At 41.2% G+C, this 24798-nt stretch overlaps 3 protein-coding genes across 8 annotated transcripts in view; all 3 read right to left on the bottom strand.

The window, feature by feature from the left end:
• tjp2b (tight junction protein 2b (zona occludens 2)) overlaps positions 1-7431 on the bottom strand; it is a 68315-nt gene extending 60884 nt beyond the window's left edge. Inside the window, exon 1 of one of the 2 annotated variants that reach the window (XM_018760040.2) lies at positions 7269-7431. The gene's annotated coding sequence lies outside the window, so the exon portion shown is untranslated. Of the gene's footprint in view, positions 1-6942; positions 6972-7268 lie in introns of those variants that run through there. The other variant, XM_018760041.2, reaches the window with a different exon arrangement.
• A 1113-nt stretch (positions 7432-8544) lies between these two features.
• fxn (frataxin) lies at positions 8545-15961 on the bottom strand. Its single transcript, XM_018759979.2, has 6 exons — positions 15792-15961; positions 15171-15257; positions 14911-15002; positions 14589-14709; positions 9890-9987; positions 8545-9410 (listed from the first exon to the last, which is right to left on the bottom strand). The coding sequence occupies exons 1-6, from the start codon at positions 15909-15911 to the stop codon at positions 9272-9274; spliced, it is 657 nt and encodes a 218-aa protein (XP_018615495.1). The 5' UTR covers positions 15912-15961; the 3' UTR covers positions 8545-9271.
• Positions 15962-18042: 2081 nt separating this feature from the next.
• The window catches only part of pip5k1bb (phosphatidylinositol-4-phosphate 5-kinase, type I, beta b), a 55410-nt gene continuing 48654 nt past the window's right edge, over positions 18043-24798 (bottom strand). For all 5 annotated transcript variants that reach the window (XM_018760058.2, XM_018760060.2, XM_018760059.2 and 2 more), the window contains 4 exons: positions 23275-23430; positions 22625-22760; positions 20872-20989; positions 18043-19117 (listed from right to left, as the gene is read on the bottom strand). In XM_018760058.2, coding sequence (XP_018615574.1) covers positions 19115-19117; positions 20872-20989; positions 22625-22760; positions 23275-23430 — 413 coding nt within the window. In that variant the 3' untranslated portion in view covers positions 18043-19114. The remainder of the gene's footprint in view (positions 19118-20871; positions 20990-22624; positions 22761-23274; positions 23431-24798) is intronic.

Raw genomic sequence — 24798 nt, 5'->3', positions numbered from 1 at the left:
TTTGAATAAATCTGACAAGTTTCTCATTTGCTTTTGAAAGAGGTCTAAATACATAGATAATTACCAGCACCATTCAAATCAATCTTAAAACGAAATCGAATGCAAGGACTTCTGACAAGGATTTTACATGGGTTAGTATTTCAATATTTCACACATTTCCAAAATACGCAATTTGATGAAATTTACTTACTTAAAATGTACTACCTTAACACGAACGGATAGTGTGACCCAGTGGCATCTTACAGTGATCAAGCTGCACTACTGGATGTGGGTTCAATTCCCCACTCAATCTGTGTGAAGTTTGCATGGGTTTCTTCTTCGTGGTCTGGTTTTATCCCATACTCAAAAAAATTAGTTTCAGCTGAATCAGTGGCTGTAAATTGCCCTTAATGTGTTTCTGTGTGTGTGTGTGTGTTTGTTTTACACTGCTCTGCTGTACACATAGTTGAATGATAGTAGGGAGTTTAATGTAATGTATCTAGCCCTGTAAGTTATCTTGGATAAATGTGTGAGCTAAATACTCAACAGTGATCATTGTACATCACTTTTAAGAAAAACACCAGCTAAATGAATAAACGTAGATGCAATGCTCCTCATCTGGGTTCCAGTCATACGTGGCTGTAAAAAGTTACAAAACCATAAACCATCATTATGGAAGGATAAAAGTAAACACACACACACACACACACACACACACACACACACACACACACACACACACTTTCTGAACCGCTTGTCCCATACAGGGTCGCGGGGAACCGGAGCCTACCCGGCAACACAGGACACAAGGCCGGAAGGGGAGGAGACACACCCAGGACGGGACGCCAGTCCGTCGCAAGGCACCCAAAGCAGGACTCGAACCCTAGACCCACCGGAGAGCAGGACCCGGTCCAACCCACTGCGCCGCCGCGCCCCCCTAAAAGTAAACAAATAGGTAATTTAATATTTTACCTACATAGGCTTTGCACATAAAGGACTCCAAATTATATTTTTAAAGGAAAATATTTAGGTCCAAAACCAATAAGGCTTTAAGATTTGATAGGACTGTTTGGTATTACACCGAGTTGCCAGTTTATTAGGTACACCTCACCTCCACACAAATTGAACATTCCAACAAGTCGTATGTCACAGTTGTGGTGTGAATCAGGAAGACGAGCATTTTTTGCATTACTTAAATTTGGCACTGGAATGGGCAAAACAAAAGACCTTATTGACTTTGAATATGGTATGACATTTGTATATTGATGTAGGAGAATTTACAATGAAACCATCTGAGCCTACAGTACAGAATTCAAGCTGAATATTATGTGCATGAGGAACAGTCAGATTGGATCCATCCATTTTGCTGAAATAACTGGTCATGTTTCCATTAGATCCTATCAGTACCTTTCAATTAAGGTTTAATCTGATCATCCATAGAATTTGTTTGTGCCTAACACATATCTGCCACTATTTTTCCACTCACATTTTTAGTTGAAATTTCAATTGACATAACATGTTCATAGCAGCTTTTGTGTATATTTAAACAGCAGCATACACACATACACACTCTTTATGCACATTAGCATAAACTAATATTCTTAGCTGTGTGTATACACACACACACACACACACACACACACAATATGGGGATCTCCTACGGTGCAAGCCTGTGTGTGACTGGAAACAGCAGTCCTTGATTAATCTCAGCCAGAGCCAATTCTGCTGAAATGCACGGTGTGACTAGAGTGTTCTGCCACAAAATGGAGCCGTTCAATGCATCACCATTAAATCCTGCATCTCCCCATGGGAGGCCACCTTGCGCCAGCACAACGCTGCATATTCACATCTTGGCCTGCTCCAATGCACATGCACCACTTCCTTTACGGTGTGCAGCACAGAGACGCAGGTTTGCATAATGCAGGTGGGTCTGCATCGTCAATCGATCCCTGGTGGGGTGGGGCACCTATCTGTCCCCAAAACTCACTCACTTTCCATCAGCAATGCTCTCCAATATACCAGACTGTTTTATCATCTTCCCTGCCGCTTCACTGTCAAGGAACAGCAGGAGGATGGAAAGATAGGATACAGTGGAATAATGAGGAGATATAAATATTAAGTTGCTTTGTATATGCGTGCTTATGCATGCATGTGCATTTTTGTGTGTATGTATTTGAATGTAAAACAGTGTGAAGGATGTGTAACAGCACCTGAAAGGAGTACAACAGAGAGGCATACAGTTATTGCACTTACTGCAGCAGAAGATGGTGCAGTAGCACAGAAGACATGCTGGTCTGAATTTCTATGACTTCAGTTGTCACTGTACGTCTTTCATAAGGTCTATCGCTTTTGATGAGCAAATAAACTGGGTAAAACTAAGCCCTTTGAAAACTCTTCCATAACCAACAGCTCACTCCAAATTACTCTGACCTCAGGACTAACAGATGCTCTTATAGCTGCGGTCTGAACTCATCATTCACTTTTGTTTCAGATTTAATACACCAAAGCCTAAAGTGTAACTTCTATGCCACCTCACAATATATAGGAAGCAAGACAGTCAATCAATCATTTAAAATGAAGGCAGCCTTGAGGGTGAGGTTGGTTCAGACAATACAAAAAATTTTTGGGTCAGACATCTGAATGCCTTAGAAGTAACACAAACCGACAACAAATTCTGTTGCCGTAACTGACGTGGCTAGCTGAAAAGAACAGGACAAGTGAAAACATACTCCTACAAATAATAAAACACACCCCTGAGGATTACCATTTTCAGCAAGTCAAAAAGGATTTAAATATATTAATACCTTTATAATAAGATACATTTATGTACTAATAACTATTATTTCCATTTACAGTTATTCATTTAGCAGACACTTTTCTCCAAAGCAACATACACCTATTTTTATAAAAAATGCTTGGTTAAATGTTTTCACTAGGAATTATTATTAAAATAGTTGCACATATTAGCAACTATCTGAATAACTCCTAGTGAAAAATTTATTGTAAAGTACAGTCCGTCCGAACCGCTCGCCCCATATGGGGCACGGGGAACCGGGGCCTAACCCGGCACACAGGGCGTAAGGCCGGAGGGGGGAAGGGACACACCCAGAAAAGGATGCCAGTCCGTCGCAAGGCACCTCAAGTGGGACTCGAATCGCAGACCCACCAAAGAACAGGACCCGGACCAACCCACTGTGCCACCGCACCCCCTGTAAAGTACAGTAGTTACCGAAAATTTTAAAAAAAAAAAAAAAAGTCATAAACTATAAATTCTCTACCCCAGTATGTATCATCACCAGCCAGAAATTAAACCAAATTTATCCTCAGACTCATTTTTTCACTAAAGTACCTATAGACCATTATTATATATGAATTACAATTTCAAGGACAACTTGCATCATACTGGCCATTATAAAGCAACACCCACATATCAAAGGAATGCCAGGGACAGAATAGTATTAAAACAATTTGTGAAACACAAGGTTCCTATGTCAGCAAGCTGTCTCAATGTCATTGCACAAAAAGACACTAAATCCTCTTTACAAGCAGAACACTTCTAAAAAAAAAAAATACAAAAATATTTCTTTATATCCCATATACCATTACTTTACTTTCCAATGTCTCACTCATTTCTACTACAGCTAGACACTATTACAAATAGTACCATGAGCTTCAATAAAAGACTGAGGTTAAAATTATGTTAAAACATATACAAAATTGATTCATTATATGTACATTGTATGTATGTATATTAAACAGACACATAAAAATACATGTGTGCACATTTAAAATATATATACATACATACAATAAATACCAACCAACATCAATAACTGCTTGTCCTGAGCAGGGTCACTGTGAGCTGGAGCCTACCTGGCAACACAGGGTGCAAGGGCAAGGGGGGAGGGGACACATCCAGGGCAGGACACCAGTCCATCACATCCATCACAAAGAACCTCAAGCAGGGCTTGACCCCCAGACACGCCACAGAGTTAGTACCAGCCAAACCTGCCACACCACCACACCCCCCAAACATAAATACAAAAAATACAAAATGACATAAATATCAGCAGGATGCAGCAATAAAGATTTATACAGAGTCAACAATCATCAGTGAAAACAGGAAGAACATCCAGTGTCCTAGAGGATTTCTGTAAACCTTGCCCTGGTTTACAGAAGAATGCTGGTCTTATTACTTTATATTTTTATAGAAATAGATTAATCTTTTAGCTGGATGCCCAATTTAACACAGCCGTTATAGCAAAAGAAGTATTTAATGAATGCACAACAATTCACCACTATATGTTCTCTACCTTCATAATATGTTGCCTAGACAGTGACACAGATTTTTTCTTAATGCTCATTTAATGAAAAAGTAGCATTTGCAATAAGAGGAGAACTCAGTCTTGGAGGATGACGGTGAGATTACTCCATGTGTGTATGTGTGTGAGTAGAGTATCAGGAAAATTTGTTTTTGAAACAGGCTACTATATTGACTGTATTTTTAAAATGCAAAGACAATTTTTGTGTGTGTGTGTGTCACAAGATATATTATAATTATGGAAAAGCAGGGAGAAGCAACAGAGATTCGTTGTTTAGGCAATGGCATTGGTAGGGTCTATGTTAAAAGAGAACTACAAAATCCTTTTAAAAGCCAGGAAAAAAAAAAATGACTGCAAAATGAATTTTGAACGTAATACATCTCTTTCCCTTCTCTGCCTTGATTTTTTCATTACAGCTGCATTTGTCCCAGACAAGTCTGTCCACTCAAAAATAGGAAACAGAAATTGTTTTACCCAACATACAGTATCAATATGCATCCTCTACTGTGTTTTATCATCATAAGGCTATGACAGGTCTGTGTGCCTGGACTCCATACCAGTGAATCTCAAGATCTGGCTAAAAACATGTGGCCTTCGTGGAAGGCTAGCTCTTGAGGTTAAGATACAATCCTTTGGCTCAGGAAACAATGGGGGACAGTTGGGGAATCCTGGACATTACTGAGAGGTTATGAACTGAACTACTCAAAAGAAAATGGAATAAATAAAACCAGGTTAATAAAGAAGAGTTATTAATAAGCACTGTGGTCTCATTTGAGCTAAAAAAAAAATGAACCCAATAAATAAGGCTGTGACAAATGTACTGGCTCATGGGACAAGTGGAAACTGACTCGAAGCTTTTGGATTCAATGGTCTTTAACCTGGAACTCTTGGTATGGCCAAGGTGTTGGGGAATGAAGGCTGAGGACAGTCTTTGCCCTTGTTTGTCTCTTGCTCAAGGGCAAGTCCTCTCTGACTGTCATGCAAGGGGTTAAACAGGGGAGTAATGTCAACTAGGTGTATGTGTTAGGGTGGCCTGATTACCAGCATAGTAAGCAGGTGTAAGCCTTTATGTGTGTGTGCACTGTATATCATAGGCTTATGCAAGCAGGTACAGTGCCTGCATGTCACATTTTACCACAGCTGCAAATTAGTTAGAGCACTACATTGACATTATTTATTTAGCAGATGCTTCTCTCCAAAGCAACTTTCCACAAACTCTATGTAGTGTTACCAGCCCACACACCTTACTCACCAAGGTGACTTACACTCCTAGATACACTACTTACAATGGGTCACTCATCCATGCATCAGTAGAACACACACACACGCGCGCGCGCGCGCACACACACACACACACACAGAAAATAGGGAACCTGAACAGCATGTCTTTGGACTGTGGTAGGAAACCAGAGCACCCAGAAGAAACCCACACAGAAACAGGAAGGATATGCAAGCTCCACACAGACTGAACGGGGATCAAACCTACATCCTCTTACACCACCCAGGTGCTGTGAGAGAGCAGCACTACTTGCTGTGCCACCATGCCGCCACCCACTACTTGGGTGTATAGTCCATGTGCCAAAAAAAAAAGCATACTATTTGGTATAAACATTGGACAAGTGGTAACATGATGGTTAAAGCTGCTGATTTTGGACCCAGATTGTAGGTTTGAACCCTACCTATAGCTGTATTACTCTTGAGCAAGGTACTTAACCTGGATTTCTCCAGTAAAATTACCCAGCTGTGTACACGGTAAACAATTAAATCGCTTAACATTGTAAGTAACTCTGGAGAAAAGCATCAGATAAACTAATAAATTGAGTCTGGTTTCAGTTGACATCTGTCCTTAGAAAAATAAATTAGCAATAATACACACTGTACACTGCAGTGAGATTTCATAAAGCCCACTTGGTCATGACAGCTTAACTAACAATAGCTGAAGACAAAAAAAACAAAAAAAAACAAAAAAAAAAATATAGCCATCCTATAGGTTTTGTATTATTTAGAACTCTAGCCTTGCAGCCTGAAGATTCTGGGCTGATCCAAACCCCTGCTGTTTAATCCTTAATCAAGGTGCTTACCCTAAGGTGAAACTGTAAGAATACCATGCTGTATAAATGGGTAAATCATTGTAAAGTTAACAATCTAACACTGTAAAACACCTTAGACAAATGTGTCAGGTTACAAATAGTTATACGAATATAACTGTTGTCACTTAGGAATGTTATCTACAAGTGTGGTAGAACATATAGGTCCATGGAGCTGTTTGGCTCCTACTAGGGAGTGGATGTGGGGGCAGAAGAGCAGCGGAGGCCTGTGGACTCTGACACACTGCTACATGGGTTCAGCTTAACAGTCCTGGCTTTCTCAAAACATTCAGACATCTTGGGGCATGTTGTAATAGTTAAAACTACCCATTTATTCATTCAGCTGATCATTTTCTCCAAAGTAACTTGAAATGTTGAGCATCTTTACAATTATTTACCCATTTATTTAGCAAGATGATCATGTTGCTAGAGGAATTCACAGCTGGAGGGAGGATTTGAACCTAGCTATAACCTTCAGGTTCAAAGCTATCATCTGCCCCAACAGATAAATGGTTAAATAGAAAGAAAACGCAAATGTAGAAGAACATCACTACCTCGTGTTTCTCTCGCTCTTCACCTCCTGGTCCTGCTTAATCACGGAGATGAAAGTTGACGGGAGAGAAACCCCGACTGACGTGGCATTTTTTTTGGCAGCAGTAACTCGTATGAAGACACGACAAATACACAGTTGCTGCTGTTCAGTTTATGGTAATCGTTGCCATTTGCAATTAAAAATAACACGGTGAAGTCACATGCTTGGTTGGTGTGCTGTAGTATAGTAGTAAAGTACGGTCCTAAGGCTGACAAGTCGAAACCCGACGACTCTGGACGACGCGGTACACGAAACCCCCACATACAAAAACTCGAGTTACTACCTTACCTGAACTGAAAAGCCAAAATAAAAACTCTTGTTTTGCCAAAAAATACCTCAGAAAAAGGGGGACGAGGAGCTCGAGTGACGAGACACGACACACTGGAGTGAAACCGAAATCCGGACCAGTCACCCCAGCGGTGCCCGCGGGCGGCTTTGGCCGCAAGCCCCGCGAATACCAGGTAGGAGGGCGGGCGGGTCTCACGCGCTGCAGGTAGAGCGCGGTGACGTCACCAGGTGTACTGTAAGCTCGAGATCAGGAAACACGACTTTCGCTTCGTGTGAACTGTTCCTAAAAGTGCACCACGGGGCCGGTTCCTGTTTCGAATCCCACTCCTGCTAATACAGTCGATCAAAATTCTTACCCACAATTCCCACAATAATACAATACTTTACAGTATAAATTGGTGAAACACAATGTGTTGTTAGCTGAGCAACAAAAGGTATTATCCAGAAACCTGAGGTCACTTTGGCAGATTGTTAGTTCAGCTGTTTTGCTGTAAATATAGAGAGCACAAATGTGACGTCCCGACCTGAGGTAAAAACCTGCTTGACCAGCTTTGTTCGCACAGGTCTTGGGAAAACTTGTAACTCTCTCGGCTCTAAAAATGGCACAGCTCGCATAGCCACATGGGAAACGTAGAGCATGGGTGGCAGCAGGCAGGGATTGTCCTGGTTAGGGCCCTTGTCTAACAGTCTAAATGTTCTTGGTTCAAATCCCGCTCCTGCTGCAGTACACTTGATCAAGGTACTTACCCTGAATTGATAAAGTAGGAATACTGCACTGTATAAATGGGGAAATCATTGTAAAGTTTGTTAGCTGTCACTGCAAATTGCCCTGGATCAAAGCATGAGCTAAATAAAGAAACAAATAACATCCCAAATATGCTTTACCTCCCATTTCAGAGACACGGGTCAGCCCACTCTGCTCTAAGCTTCTGTTGCCTTGACAGACAACAGGCAGCTTCCAGGAACTACTAGATATTCCACTCTGTGTTATTGCCACAGTTCATCTTCGTAGGATTATATAACATAGGGTATACAATACTTTTGGAAATTAAAACCCTGAACTGAAGTAATCGGATTTGAAGGGAGTATAATCTCTTTGGTTGAAACTGTAGATAAGTGGAGCACATCTAGCATTTATGGTGTGTTCATGAACAGCATTACACAAATAAGGCTTATACTGTTAATAGTTTCAGAGATAAAGGCACTAATGCATGCTCAAGACATGCAATATAACAAAAAAAAAGACATTTCAACTGGTATCACCTTTCTATGGCACAGTTTTTATTTGGTGTTCATATTTACACGTTACAGGTGAATTTTGGACTGAATGGGGTTATTTTTCTTATAATTCTATACAGGATCGCATCAAGATATACATGAAATCAATAGCAACATCTCATTTGAGATTACTTTAAAAAATCTTAAATTATGCAATAAATCCACAAACCACTTTTTTTTTTTTTTTTTTTAGCTATTACATGATAACTGTTGGAAAATCCAGAGTTAACAATGAAGCAAGAATGATCTGACATGAGCTTAAAATAAAGGACCTTTGTCCATCTGCACAAAATAATCCCTTTCTTTCCTGTGACGGAACAAGCTGTGCTGGAATGAATTGAAAAACACCACTGGACTTGAAACGTGTTGAAAAGTTACTGTTGCATAATGAAACAAGCTGTAAATCTTTGTAAAGTCATGCTGAGTTATTGTTGTGTGCAAACATTAAATGTGATGCCATAATAGGGACATGAAAAAGGATTTTTTTTTAGTTTACTTCAGCATTTTTGTTAAAAAAAAATATGCTATATAATATTATTCACACTGAAGGTGATGAACTAGATAATATATTAATTTTTTCTTGTTTAAAACAGTAACAGCTGGCTCAGATCTTGGACTGATTGTATATGCTCTGCAACATATGTAGGCTATGGCTACACAAGAAAACAAAGTTTTAAGAAGGAGGCAAATAAACCAAAATAGGTCCTGTGTTGTCCCCTCTCTGTTCAGGAATGGATCAGACATGAAAGGTTCACGTTGTGTTTGAAGATGGCAGAGAACTCCTTGGACAGCAGATCATGCAGGCAGACCCCATCGTGCGAGTACACCCAGTGCACACCGTCCCAGTCGTAGCGCTTCGGTCCGCTGGTGGGCACAAAAGCAGAAGCGAGTGAATGGCCATCACTGGGACCCTGAACATTCAGTACTGCTGAGATCTACTCATGGGCTACCATCTTGGACAAGGTCAGGGATTAAAGAGAAAAGCTTTCAATGAAAAAAACACGCAATCTAAAATGTGAAATTACACATTAACATTAGTAACCTAGGTTTGTTTATTAACTGGTAAATACTACATATCAACCAATTAAGTGAGGTAAAAGGCAGTTGCTAAGCAAGCTCTACTCAAGACTATTCCTCATTTATTCACATCTGCGGAGCAGACAAAGACACGCACTGCAGTATGCACACAGACACACCCACTGTATTGTTACTGCACAGTGAGCCAGCTAACAACATAATTAGCACACTGCTATGAGATGTGATGGCGACAGGCAGCTGTGGGCTGGCAGTGTTTGTGTACAGTGTTCACAAGATCAGCAGCACACCCCATGACATCCAAGTACCTTGTGGGAGAGGAGAGCCAGATCTGTCTGTTGGGTGTCTGCTTGTTGATGACATATGTTCCATGATCACTGCCCACTTTCACTGTGAGCACCCCACTCTGGAAAAAGAAAACAACGATATTACACATACTTCATGACTTTTTCATAAAGTGTCCAAATGAAATCACCATTTCCTATGCATTTTACCTTAGGAAAAAAAAAAACCCTCTATGGGTATTGCAATCTTCCCTAACAGACTTTGGTTTGACAGTCTTCATATAAAATAAACTGAGTACACTTAAGTTCTTGTCTGTTTTTACATTGCTCACAGTCTCAACCATTTGCTGCCTCAAGTCAAAGTGCACATCCAAGGCAACACTACCTGATGATATAAATGGGGGAAAAGTAGTATATAGAATATGTGAGCGAGGATGTACAATAGTGTACTGTTCACAACAGTAAACTGAACAGTGGAGTTCAGTAGGTTTCCTGTTAGGTTTCCCTTATCAGCCTGCAAATGCACACCACAAACCATTCCTGGGTCAAGGCATTGAGGTGCTGTCTTGAAGGCAAGCTGGCACACTGTACGGCTCTAGAGGCCAAGCCTCATTTTATATAGACACCCGGAGAGGGCTACTGCAAGCAGTCCTACTTATTTCACACAGCAGGCAGTAAGAGAGCTGGCAGTTCACTTTGAGCGTGGTGTGGTAACCCTATGGCCATTATTTCCATGCACAGCAAGCATGTTTCAAAATGAACACTGCCCTACAAAATAGAAATCAAGAAGAATTTTGGTTTTGAGACATTAGAAACCATTTGAATTATGGTGAATAATAAATAATTTGAATATTTGAGATCCAATAACTGACCTTACTCAAGCATTTTGACTACATTGATTTAAATATTTGCCAATCCTACTTCTCACTTCAGAATTGACATGCTATGAATAAAGAGTTAACTGTTAATGTAAACTAACAGTTAAAAGAGCAAATTAGATTAAATAAAATATGGGCATAAAGGCCGTGAGTTCATATCCCAAAAGGGAAGCCACCGTTTTATCTGAGTGAAGTCATCTCTTTGATAGCTCTTTTACAAAACCACTGTATACTTCATCTGCTTTACATATGCTCTAACATAAGGGAAGGTAAGCGGGGCTGCTAAGCAAATGGTCATGAAACTGGTGATGCAAACAAAGTAGCAGCTTGAATTACCATCACAGGTTCACTGACAAGCCAATTTAAAACTCAAGTTCTAAAAGAGGTCGCATGCCTTGATGTTCTCTCATCGCATTGTAAATAAACCGTGCTGCTTGATGTATTCGCTCTTTGTCATTAGACATCAACGCACTTCACAGGGAGTGATGTGAAATCTGGGTTCGCCTGTGACAACACTGCCATCGCCACTGTTTACCTTCTGCTGGCCGGCGTTTTTGGGTAAGAAGAATAAGCTTAGCTACCGACCTGGAAACACCATATCCCTCAGTGATGATGCCACAGTGTCTGTCTACAGACTTGATTTAAGGAACATTGACCTGACATTAATCATTCTGAAGCAGCAAGTAGTGTAGTGGTTAGAGCTGTCATCTTGCAGCTGAAGGGCCCAGGTAGCACCCTTGAGCAAGGAGCTTGCTCTGAATTGCTCCAGTAAAAATAATCCAGCTGTATAAATGGATACATCATTTTAAGTAACTTAGTTTACAAGCTAAACTTTTCAAGTCGTTTTGGAGAAACGCATCAGCTAAATGACTAAATAATAATTAACAGTTCCTCACAAGTCACAGGTAGAGGGGCACACATCTGCTGAGACCACTCTAGATCTCAGAGGTGAATCCATCCAAGTAGAAATCTCCAAACACAAATGCCCACAGTGCTGTGTCCACAGCTTCCACTTGCATCTGCCCCTTCGCTGTGGGAGAGCTGAGGACAACCTTTCCAGCTCTAACCAAAGTGCTGCTCCACGAAGTGGCGGTTGAACTGCCTGGCAGAGGTCCTCAACGGCCTCCAGCTCCGCGGCCCCTCCACGCACGTCTTCCAAAATGCTTCACTACGCTAGTCAAAGGTTTACAGAGCTGTGCTTTTGCAATGTGGCTCATTTACAAACAGCATTCCCACATTTACACACCAGTCCTGTGTGCAGTTTATGCTCTCGAGCTCCACTTTTGAAAATTTGACAGGCTGGAATTTTCCAGGCTGCAGGAGAACAATCAACTGTCAGTCAGTCTAGTCTGTTCAGACAGCAACACAGCTCAACCTTGACCTTAGTGTGCGGTTAAACTTGTCCGTCACGCGGCCAGCGACCGATCTGTGCATTAGTGCCGGGGGACAGTGTTAAAATTCAACATCTTCATTGTAACACATCTCAAGTCTTTCTGTGTATGGTACTGTTCTTTTCCTGACTAACGTCTCACTGTTCTAGTTATGAACAATGCAATGAGATATTTAACAGGAGACATTTGTTCATTTCATTTTATTTGTCCCATATCTAACAAAGCTATGATTTTGAAATTTTTCAAGCAAGCATTTACAAGATTATTTAAACATGTGTTCATCTTCATCTGCTTGGGGCAGTTTTGGAATAGAATAAAAAAAAAAGTAGAAATGACATCATGGAAATAAGACTTAGAAAAATGTGTCAGAGTATGAAAAACATTCAATAAAACAGAACAGACTCAAATTCCTTGTATAGAGCGAGATCTTAAATACACATTACCTGGTATACCAATCCTTCCCAAAATGGGGGCTCGATGCCTTTTGAATTTCTTTGCTCTAATTTTGGTAGGAGAAATAGCACCCTGCTTTGCACACACACTTCATCTTCATTGCACAGCAGCACATAACCCTTGGTTGGAATGATGCCTACTGGGCAACACCTCTTCCACACCAGGGTGCTCACATTTATCAACTCTGTAACGATGGGCACAAACCATGGACAAACACACTATGTTCTCCAATCAAACACGGAATTAAAGTTTATGCAAGTGAGCAAGCACGTTTACAACCTGTACACACACTTGCTTTCAGACAGAACAGCCCAGGATGTACAGGCAGAGGGAATACAGAACCATGTCATGTGTGTTACATTTATTTTGCTGATGCTTTTCTCCAAAGCAACTTACAATATTAATCTACCTACAGGTAATTTAGGGTAAGTACCTTGCACAAGGGTACTACAGCCAGAGGTGAGATTTGAACCTGTGACCTTTGTACCCAAGGGTAGCAGCTCTAACCACTATACTACCAGCTGTCCCCAAACACTCAATTAATACAAACGTAGATGCGCACACACATGCACATGACCCTGCATTTCACAGATAACCCATGACTACTGATCACAATGATTGCTACATTGCAAGTGTCACAGTGAGTGCTGCTAATACAGTGCTAATACAGTGAGTGCTGATCATGTCTTAATTGTAAGAGTACGTGAAGACAGCACTGCTGAAAAGCAATAACATTTGTATTTTATAGCTGTCTATCAGGTAAAAACTCATACAAAATAATCATAAATGATTTTCAGACTTCTCAAAAACACAGTCGTCGTTAATTGGAAATGTATCTATATAAGTGATCCAAATGGTAACAAATGATGCACACCTGGGTGACCTGAGTTTTGTGAATGCATCGCACACAAACTGAGCTGGACAACGAACTACATGAACCCTCTTCACGACTTGTGATGTCTCTACATACCAACTCAGAATTCTACCCTTTCTCACTTCACACATGGCCTCCTGTCCATTGCCATCTCAGGGTAAATTTAACAGGCTTGTCTGTTACAGTCATAACATTATACTTTTTAAAATGTTTCTGATTCGAGTAATTGCAACGTACTTTTCCTAACAATGTTTATTAGTACATGTACTTGGTCAGATCCCATAAGGCTTATATGATGAACCCAATGTGTCAAAGACACGGACCCCTGCAAACGTATTCGATATACAACACCTACCCTTAGTGGACAGTTTGAGTAATACAGGTAACAGTCTTAGAATAAGAACACACTGACTCCTCATGTTACAAATGTTGGAACGGCAAAGTTTGTAAAATGTCCAAATTATTTAGTTTTCTTCACTTATGTCTTTTCTGAAATGTGTGTCTGTTGTAAAGCAACAGCTGCCTGCATTTCTGGACTTAGCCATTAGCTGGGAGTAAAATGCACCAGATGTACAATACTCAAGTGTGGTACTACCGTCATCCAACTAACTTCCACGGTGTTTACAGCTGCTGCCTGGTGTTGGTTAGAGCCTGTGATCAAGAAGGTTAAAAATGCTGCATGTGTTTATGGGATGAATTGCTCAATAACGGCATTAAAATTTGTGGAGGCAACATACTTCAGTAAGTCATTTTAAATTAATTTGAATGTAGCTCGATATTAAAAACATTTTAAAATCAAAGTATTTCTATATATTACAGCTTTACTGACGTTTTCTATGGAACCTGTCAATACACAAAAGTATGTCTGTTAAGACAAAGTATCAGTCATTTCAAATAAAGCTGAATGTTGTTTGAAATTAAAAAAAAAATGTCTTCCAGAAAATCTTACATTTTATTATATGTTCAATGTTTTTATATAACATTACAAGAAATCAAGGCACATCTGTCTTAATGACAGAATTAGTGGAAGAATAAACTATGGATTTTTGAACAAATCGAGTTACAGTTGGACAATTTGTTGTGAGCACAACATTTTAAATGTTATTGAAAAGCCAGTATATACTTACAGAAAAGACAACATCATACTCGGCCAATGTGAAAGGCTCATCTGTGAGATCCTCAAAGTACTCAGCCAGTGCATCCAGGGTTTCATCTGCCAGCTTCTCATACAAGGCCTCAGACAGCTCACTGCACGATCAGACATGTGGGTTCAGCAGGTATACAAAACACAGTTCTCTCAGCTCACCAGTTCCTCTCCCCACAGTCCCCATGTTTTACCAGTACTGGTTACTGGGGACCGATATTAACCACCAGCCATACCCCTGTCACACTGCACTGGCACCGAGACCCAGTTTCAGCAATGAATCCAATATAAAATTAACTGGTAACCTTGATGGACTCTCCTGTTGTTCTGCACTCAGTACACATGTTGTGTGAATCCTCCTGTTTAACCTTCTTCCCTCCAGTCCTGCACCAAATACCTGCAAACAACCACAATGTGACCGTTGCATTAAGTCTCATGTTATTTGCTTTTTTAATTGTATAAACTACAGATGGTGAGACTTCAATTAACAATGCTTATTAACACTATTACTATTAATGATGGAAATAATTTAATTATTTTTTCATAAATATTGCTGCTGTTATACCCTGTGTGTCACGGTGCTCCTGCAGGGGACTGCTGACTGTGGTCGTGTGTGTGGCTTCAGCGGGCACACAGTGGTCACACTGGGTTCCTGGAAGAACACACACACATGATTCATCAGCTGACACTTTTCTCCAAACTTGTGACTTACAATATTAGTCCACCAACAATTATTTACCCTTTTATATATATAATACAGGAGGGTAATTTACAGGAGCAATTTTAGGGTAGTACCTTGCTCAAGCTTGACTCAAGCAAGGCACGGGTATTACAGCCTGGTGGGGCCTGAACCCGCCGGGCTACCCGGCCGGCCGCTGAAAAAGTGTCTCGTCAGTGAAACACACACCCGCACTGCCACTGCTCCACACTCCTCCACCGGACACACATGATGATGATATCTCGCTAAATTAAAATTAACACATCTCACACTAGTTATAAAACACCTACTCACTCGGCCATTTTCACTCCTCCGTGCGTTTCAAACGCGGTCTGAGTGTACACACACACACAATGTGAGTACTTTCGTTTCGTTCTGCTGCGCAGCCTCAGGTGAAACAAACAGGAGTTCGAGTTGATCTCACTTCCCACCTAACAAACAAGTGTCACACTGCCATGCTGCACTTACTTGACATGAAGAAAGTCGAGCCGTCCTCGAAAGACAGTTAATAACTGCCGATTCATGCTTTATTTCTAAATGACGAACAAACTGGTAAGCAGGCAATCGTCTCACTATCACTCGCAACATGACCCCAAACACCGACCGCGCCGGCGATCGAGTGCGCGCGCCTGGAGATCGACGCGATGTGACGTAGCTATCCGCGCCTGCCTAGAAGTCTCGCGATATTCTTTGATCGCGAGACTTTCAACGTGATTGTTGCCGAGGTATCGCATAATGCGTTAGAACGAGGGGCGGGTAATAAAAACGAAAGCACATAACAATATACTAATATCAAGGAACTAAGGGTAGGGCTACTTTTTCCTTAAGTACAGCTTTAGTCCTTCTTGGAGTACTGTTATAGAAGTCCTGAACTGTGAGTATTGGGATTCTGTACCATTCTTCAAGAAGAAAGAAAACGCCTTCACTCACTGTGGAGGATCGAAAGATGGAATCATCATCATCATCATGTACTTCTCACTCCGCACTACTAGAACTTTTCATACACGTTCGGCGATGATAAAAAGTGGTGATTAGGGAGGTCATGGAAGGTGTTTCACTTCATCCTGGTGTTCATGAAACCACTCAAATTTGTTTTGCAGTTGGGGGTAATATTTATCAATTCTCCCCCTCCAGCCTTACGGGCCTGTAGGCTTCGGTTCCCCGCGACCCCATGGGACAAGCGGTTCAGAAAGTGTGTGTACTGAGGAACACAGTGTTTGCAGAGAGGGTGCACCTGCTGACCTGGTTCTGTAAAATGTCCTCAAATTCCTTTACACTTATTTATCTGATTCTTTTCATCAAAGCAACTTACAGTTACTTTCTCATTTATACAGGTGGTAAATGTTACTGGAGCATCTTACTGAAGGGTACTACAGCTAGAGATGGGGATTGAACCTACAACCTTTGGGTCTAAAGGCAGCAGCACTAACTACTACACTACCAGCTGTCCCTTAAAAGAGCATGCAGAGTAATCATCAGTAATCATCTGACTTAATGGCCATCATGACAGTCATATGACACTGCCCATAGCGTAACAGATCTCCTACTATGTTTAACAGGTGGCAAGATTGACATTGTGGGTTGAAGGCAAACGTAGCCTGGAACAGAACAAAAGTAACAAAAGTAGCACTGGAAGAAGCGCCAGCACAATACTCTCTTGGTAGGGCAAGAGAAAGCTTGTTGTTCCAGGTATGGTACGATCAGGCGTCCATTCATTCCAAAGGATAACCTTTGGTTTTCTCTAAATGTAAACCTGTCTGGGTATAGGAAATAAAATGAACTAAGAAGGTCACACTATCTCACTTTATTCCATGACTCAGGGATTCAGGTTTTGTCCTCCTTATACCAGGTTATGTGTCTTCGTGCGTTGGTTTGGCTGCCCTGCCTTAAATTCTACCTTTGTGAAGCTCCCAACATACAGGTTTTGTCGAGACTGAGTCACAGATGTACCAGATCAAATCTGCGGTATTTTTTGAGGCTGTACTTGCAATCACTGTTCCTCTTTGCTGATGTAGTTTGTCTGTATCTGGCCATTATTTTTAAGAACGTTCCCTTGACAGATTAAATAATTTTGCAGTTGCGACCTATGCACCTGCAGGGCAGGCACTGAGTATTTGGTCTCTGTGGAAAAACTTAGTTGCCTCATGTTGCTTTGAAAACTGACATATCAAAGTGCTAATTGTCAGACCTCTTTTATATCTGACACTGAACTGCTAATATGGCTCACCTTTGTGGCTCTGTTTGCAATTGTGATTTAGCTACTTCAAGGTTAAACTCCTTTTCCTGTCATGTTTCTGTTATTGTGTCCCTCTCTATGATTGAAAACAGAAAAAGCATAACTTATTTTTTGGTTTTACATATAATGCAGAGGTAGTAATGTGCTATGAATTTCATTGTGTAACATGTACATAATAAGTGTTTTATCACAAATTATATGACACCAAGTACATCTGAATGGCTTTCAAAATAAGCAGTATATTTCTTGGTATATTAGTTTCATGTACTTATGTGTTCTATGTACTTTCATTTTGCCAACGAGAGAGAGTTAGATTGTGCACTTTTAGTTTGTCAGTTTTTCTCTTGAGAGCTCCCAAGTGTTATGTGCCAGCACGTCAAAGAAAAAGCTGAACAAAAATAAAGCACACCAAGATGAAGTTTTATCTTTTTATTTCACATACAGCAGTATCTTTTCTCTATAAATATGACTTTACATTCAGATTAAAATATTTTCATCTTCAGCAAGCTGTATATATTTATTGTATATGACTTAATAAATTATGGTCTCAGAACCAAAACAGGTGCAATCTTGAAATTCAAAAGGTATACTGATATACTTCATAAGAATGATTAACAACTGCTAGCTGTTGTTGAAATGCACTACAGTGTAGGGCCTTGCAACAGAATATATGTTCAGTTTGAAACAGATATCCTGAGAAAATGCAGTTTCAGACATGATTCTGCAAAACCACTCTTTGTGCATGAAAACCTTCAGTTAATTCTTCTTTTGTGCAACTGTTCAACATACACGCCATAAAACGTATATCTATATGGTCATATGAAAAAAATGTGCCACTGATCAAAATATATTTAAGGTTTGGTAACCAACCAAAACTGTATGACAGTATTTATTACATACATTTAGTAGTACAAACATAAAAAGTGCTGTTTTTGAGTGAATGCAGTCAGTCACCTGCATGTTTCACCTATGTGGTAGACAAGGGACAGGTTGTACCTATGCCTCCATGTCTGACTACAAAAGTCACACAAGTCTTCATTAGTCTACCCCATTCACTGCCCGACATGACAGGAAAAAGATAGAATGTTTAAATATCCCACAACCCCAACATACTGGCTGAACTGCCAGCACTACCATGCCTTGTGCCTTCTTGTTTATTTGGAATTTGTGGCATGTATTAATATACATATGGTTTAATAATGAGACCTTTCCTGATAAGATAAACCTCTACAAAATGTAATATTTGATTGCATGGATCTCAAGAAGAAGCAAGGCAGAACATTTAACCCTATCTTTTTCACTGATTTCATTTCCAGCTATGTAATTGCTAATCTGCCATTTGACTATGTGTCCCTGCCTTCATCAGTTGGCAATATGTTGCAGTAAAAGGAGCAGCATCTCTGGCTTTATTATTTGAATGGGTCAGTGGTGTAGCACTGCAGATCTGGGGATGAAGCCTGTATGAAGCCGCAGTCCCGCGGAATGTGATGGTTGCCAAATGCTTGACTACAGGAAGGTGAAGAGGGAAGAAACCGTCGTCTTCGCTGCCCCCTCTTTACTGCAACACAGTGGAGAAAAACATCAGAATAATTTTGTGTAATCTGAATGCTTACAAGGTGACCATTTTATACAGAACTTCCCATACCATCCCATCCCATCTGTAATTTCCACATCAATAGTTTTCTCAGTACAGAGTTTGCAAATGAGCGTGTGTGATTAAACAGCCTCATTACAGAGTAGAGGATGTCAACATCCCTCATGAGCACTAGAGGTGGGTCTTGGGGACAGCTGATAGTGGAGTGGTTGGAGCTGCTGCATTGGTGTCTAAAATTTGCAGGTTCAATCCCACATCTGGCTGAAGTTCCATTGAGCAAGGTCTTTACCCTGTATAAATGGGTGAATAATTGTAACCTTGATATTGTAAGTTGCTTTGGAAAAAAGTGTCAGCTAATTGAGTAAATGTAAGCTGAATTAAAATATTAGCTGGTATAAATACACAGTAAATGTGCTTGTGAAAAACATAATTCAATCTTAACCAACCCAGCCAAAAAGCTTACAGAAGAAACAGTTTTCCATACAGCAATGATGCACTTAATTGTGTGAAAATATACCCAAATTATAAGAAGTAAAAATGCACTTCAGTTTTTCCATATGTGGCAGGATGGAATACACACACACACACACACACACACACATTTTCAGAACCGCTTGTCCCATACGGGGTCACGGAGCCTACCCGGCAACACAGGGCGTAAGGCCGGAGGGGGAGGGGACACACCCAGGACGGGACGCCAGTCCGTCGCAAGGCACCCCAAGCGGGACTTGAACCCCAGACCCACTGCGCCACCGCACCCCCCGCAGCATGGAATAATTTTTAAAAATCTCAGCAACTGAGCCCCACTAGATGAGACTGTTGCTAACTACATGGTTAATCCTTTACTGCTCATAGCTGCAACAGTGATCAGATTGTTTCACGGCGAACCCTCAGTCCCTCACAGTCTCAGTGGTGTTCAGACTGCTCTTGGGTTCACAAGTTCTTGGGTGACCTACATTTACATTTACATTTATTCATTTGGCAGATACTTTTCTCCATAGCATCTTCCAGTTAACTCTATGTAGTGTTATCAGCCCACACACCTTATTCACCAAGGTGACTTATACTGCTAGATACACTACTGGTAACTCAGCCATACATCAGTGGAACACACTGTCTCTGTGTCACTCACACACTATGGGGGAACCTGAACAGCATGTTTTGGACTGTGGAAGGAAACCAGAGTGCCCAGAGGAAACCCACACAGACACGGGGAGAACGTGCAAACTCCACACAGACTGAGCAGACTTTAATAACATTGACTGTCTGGTAAAGTTGTGGATCATTATTCTCAAATAAGGAGAACAATCCTATAAATGTAAATTATATTAATATAATTTATCAATAGGTGACAGTGGATCAATCAGTGACAGGAAAACACGGTATCCGCAAATTGTATTAAAATCTTGTACACCCACAGACTAATGTTTCTGCTTATCCAGTTTTTGTATAACTGCCTCCTGAAAATAAAAAAAAAAACTAGAAGCAAGTATTGAGGTAAAAGGATAAGAGTAGAGATTAAATGGTCTTTGGTAATATTGGGGTAAACCTTAAAATAGGTATAAATACCCAACAACTATTTGGTTTCTTCTAATAGGAATTTGTGCAAACTATGAGGAGCTATAACTCTAAAAGTCTGAATGCTTAAGGAATATTTTTTAAAGGGAATGAACACTATGGAGGTTTAAATGATGGTTGCGATGACTACGAACACCTACCAAATAGACATCAAGCACAGAGCCATCGTCTCTGTCTACGTCCATCGTTACGTCCTCAGGTGTTACGCAGATGGCACTGTCCTCCAGCGTGAAGGTGGAACTAGCAGCCAACTCATCTCTGAAGAGAGACATGTGACACAAAACACATCAGCTATGGGATGGAGATCCACATGTGAATACATCCAATTTTCCAATGTATTTGACACAATTAATAAAGTCATATACAACAACACAATGTGGTGGATAAGGGAATAAGTAAGACACAGAGTTATACAAAGAATAAGATTCATTAATACCAAGAGGCTCTCTATATCCAATATGTGACATAGCATGTTTAGTGCTTCTTTCCTTTTCTGACCATTTTTTGTGGTTTCGTGACTGCAGTTGGCTTTTTCCCCAGAAGCTTCTTCTGAGGCTGATGTTCTATTGTTCTACCTAACCCTAAACAGGAATGCAGTTACTGTTTTACTGCTTAGACTTACAGCCATGGTGTGACTGAGGCAATGGATGTATCTGCACTGTGCTCTATTTCAGCCACACAGATGTATTTATTCCCATGACCCATAGATAAAAGTTCTATTGTTGCTGTACAAATACCTGTTTTTAAACCTGTACATGATTCAGTGTTGTGGAGAACAAAGTGATGCCTCTATGGCTAAAAGAGCCCATGGACAGGGCTATAGCATGGGACACTGTGACTTTATCACTGGTCAATAAATTAGCTAAGCAAATGTGCACTATTTTTGATTTAAACACGTGTATTAAAAACAGTGATGTGTCCAACAGCAGCTGGAGAGAAACCCTAAGAGAGTATACACTTGCAGTCACAGCCATCAGTTCCTGTAGGTTTCCATGGCAACTAGACTAAGCTGTTCTAATAATTTTTTGCTTATCTGTTAGTTTGTATGGAAACAAACATAAAAAAGCTAACAGGCAATGTTCACATAATGTGAAAGGATGCAGCATTCTTCTGAGTTAGTAATAAAATACATGTTTGTTCATCAGTAGTTTTTAATTCACTCTTTATTTTTCATGTGCCCCATGAAGACATGACGCAGCAGGTCTCCACAGTATGTTTGAGCCTCTTCTTCAGAAAGGTACTTTTGGTACTACCCTGCAGTTCCCAAATAAGCAAAAAGACAGCCATCAATGACCAGGGAACGACATTCAGAGGCCTCCTTTCGAGTGAAAAGTCACACATGGACTCCTGCTCATCAGATGGGGTGTTTTTGATCAATTAAAAAGAGTAAAATCATTCTTCCGTAGAAGACAGGCTGCTCTTGGAAATTTCTTTGGATTATGCGAAACAATACAACTCCTGTTCGGAAAAATACCTATAATAATGTTTATACAATGCTCCTAAGCCGCTGTTTAAATATTTAGTGCGCTATTCAGTGGAGAAATTTAGGCAAGCTTGTGTGAGAACAGAATAATTACAGTCAAAGTACAACTCAAGCAGCATGACTGCTGGTGGGTGGAAACACGAGATGATGAAAGTCCACGTGAAATTTACCTTGGCGGAGGAGAAAAGAAATGAAGCGTGACGGACTGTGTGTATTACTGGTCCAATGGGTAGTTGAGGTATGGGAGCGCACAGGTCTTACCCCAGTAAATATGCGAATATAGAGAGCTGACTTTGTGCACAAACGTGCTTTTTCGTCCATCGGCAATATCTGAGTTGGAGCCAAAATGTTTCAGAGTCTGATTAGGTGGAGAAAAGGGGAAAAAGTGCAAAGTGCAAAGAAGCAGCTACCTGTGCTTGGACTGGGCCTCGAGGCACTGCTCATTAGCATAGAGCGATGAGGAAGAGATGGTGGTGGCCAAGGAGCCGGCCTCATACAGGGCAACTGGGGCTGGGACCAGGTCAGGGCGCTGGTAAGAGCCGAAAACTGCCACATCAAACAAAACACAATAACCATGATGCAACAGACGTTTATCTATTACTTTTCAAACATTACACATTACCAGGAAAATAAGAGGTGTTCTTGGAAAAGTGCAAATAATTTTCATCTAATTTCCAGTTGCGTACTAGACCAAGCCTTTCAACAGCTTATGAAAGGAGCTCAGTGACGATGATGCTTGAAGATCAATGCCCCACAGGCTTGTAGAGGGCACTTGTGTAGTGTCAGTTTGTGGTATGAACCTGGTATAAACCATCTTGAAAGGGGCACTGGAACTCTGGGCCACTGTGAGTTGACTGCCTTTGGCTGCACTGGTGGAATGTCCTTATTTACAGGAAACAGAGCTCTGGATGTCTGCTAGTTACATGGTCAAGACAAACCCAAAGACCATGACACACTGATTATGTATTTGAGTATGTTTTTTGTTTATTTTTTAGCTCAACATATATTTGCTCTTCTGTGAGAGTGGCACACCCTGGCAGCCAAGGGTGTTCTACAGTACCTTGCCCATCCAGACTGGCCAAACTCCGGGCTCCGCCAAGCCTGTCCTTCCTCTCCTCAGCTCGCTCCTCACCCTGGGAGGACAGGATCTCCTGTGAGGAGGACTTCAATGCCGGGATGGAGCTCCGATTCCGCTTGGAAGGGGAGGGTTTGATTGCTAACCAAGCAGAGACAGGAGAGCAGGGAAAACCAGACCAGCTGTTAAATAACTTTTCTGGAAAAAAAAAAGATAAGTGGGCAGCACAACATGACTGACATTAATACATCAGATGAACACCTTCACCCATTGCAGTATGTTCTGATACACCACTAAGTACACACACACACACTTTCAGAACCGCTTGTCCCATACAGGGTCACGGGGAAGCGGAGCCAACCCGGTAACACAGGGCGTAAGGCCGGAGGGGGAGGGGACACACCCAGGACGGGACGCCAGTCCGTCACAAGGCACCCCAAGCGGGATTCGAACCCCAGACCCACCAGAGAAGAGGACTGTGGTCCAACCCACTGTGCCACCGCACCCCCACACCACTAAGTAATTTGTTTGAACTTCATTCCTTTAGATAATCCCGAACATCCCTAATCTTAAACTTGTGAAAGAACATTTTAACCTCATAGGGAATTTTTCATTTGTGGAAAACATTTTCTAAATGTAACAAACTTAAAAGTGTTGTGCTCATTGTTCTTATCCCTTTATCGTGCAGAACTGGATTCTTTTTGAGGATGGCCAGTACATTTATTCATTTAGCAGATGACTTCCAATGAACTCTATGTAGTGTTATTAGCCCACACACCTTATTCACTGTGGTGACTTACACTGCTAGATACACTATTTACACTGGGTCACTCATCCATACATCAGTGGAACACACTCTCTCTGTCACTCACACACACTATGGGGGAACCTGAACAGCATGTCTTTGGACTGTGGGAGGAAACCAGAGCACCTGGAAGAAATCCATGCAGACACAGGGAGAACATGCAAACTCCACATAGACTGAGCAGGGATCAAACCCACGTTCTCTCAAACCATCCAGGCACTGAGAGACAACAGCGCTACTCGCTGTGCCACCCGCAAATGTAACAAACACCAAGAATCATGAAGCTCTCTATTACAGTATCAAAGCATTAATAAAACCACACACACACACACACACACACACACACACACACACACACACACACACACACACACACACACCAACTGGGCTCACAGTGAACTGGAGCCTAACCCAGCAACACAGGGCACAAGGCTGGAGGGGGAGGGGACACACCCAGAACAGCATGCCAGTTCATCACAAGGCACCCCAAGCAGGACTCAAACCCTAGACCCACCAGAGAGCAGGCCCCAGTCAAACCCGCTGCACCACCGCACCCCCTTGATAAAACCAGGAACAACAAAATAAAAAGATGGTGTTGTTTAAATCCAATACAGAGCAGTAAAAACACATGAACAAGCAAAGCCATTGAGTGGGCAGCATTAGTGGGTATGAGACCCAAATGACTGCTGCCCTGGAGAGGCTGT

The sequence above is a fragment of the Scleropages formosus genome, chromosome 17 (genome assembly GCF_900964775.1).
Source record: "Scleropages formosus chromosome 17, fSclFor1.1, whole genome shotgun sequence".
NCBI lineage: Eukaryota > Metazoa > Chordata > Actinopteri > Osteoglossiformes > Osteoglossidae > Scleropages > Scleropages formosus.
Note: the sequence above shows the minus strand (reverse complement) of the source record. Positions and strands in the feature narration are given on the sequence as shown.

Bases quoted from the DNA above. Each gene is read 5' to 3' on its own strand.
- fxn (XM_018759979.2), bottom strand. From the start codon at position 15,911: ATGTTGCGAGTGATAGTGAGACGATTGCCTGCTTACCAGTTTGTTCGT. The intron at 15,003-15,170 runs GTATAACAGCAG...GGTTGTTTGCAG, and splicing joins GGAGCACCGTGACACACAGG to GTATTTGGTGCAGGACTGGA. The intron at 9,411-9,889 runs GTACTTGGATGT...TGTGCCCACCAG, and splicing joins TGGCTCTCCTCTCCCACAAG to CGGACCGAAGCGCTACGACT.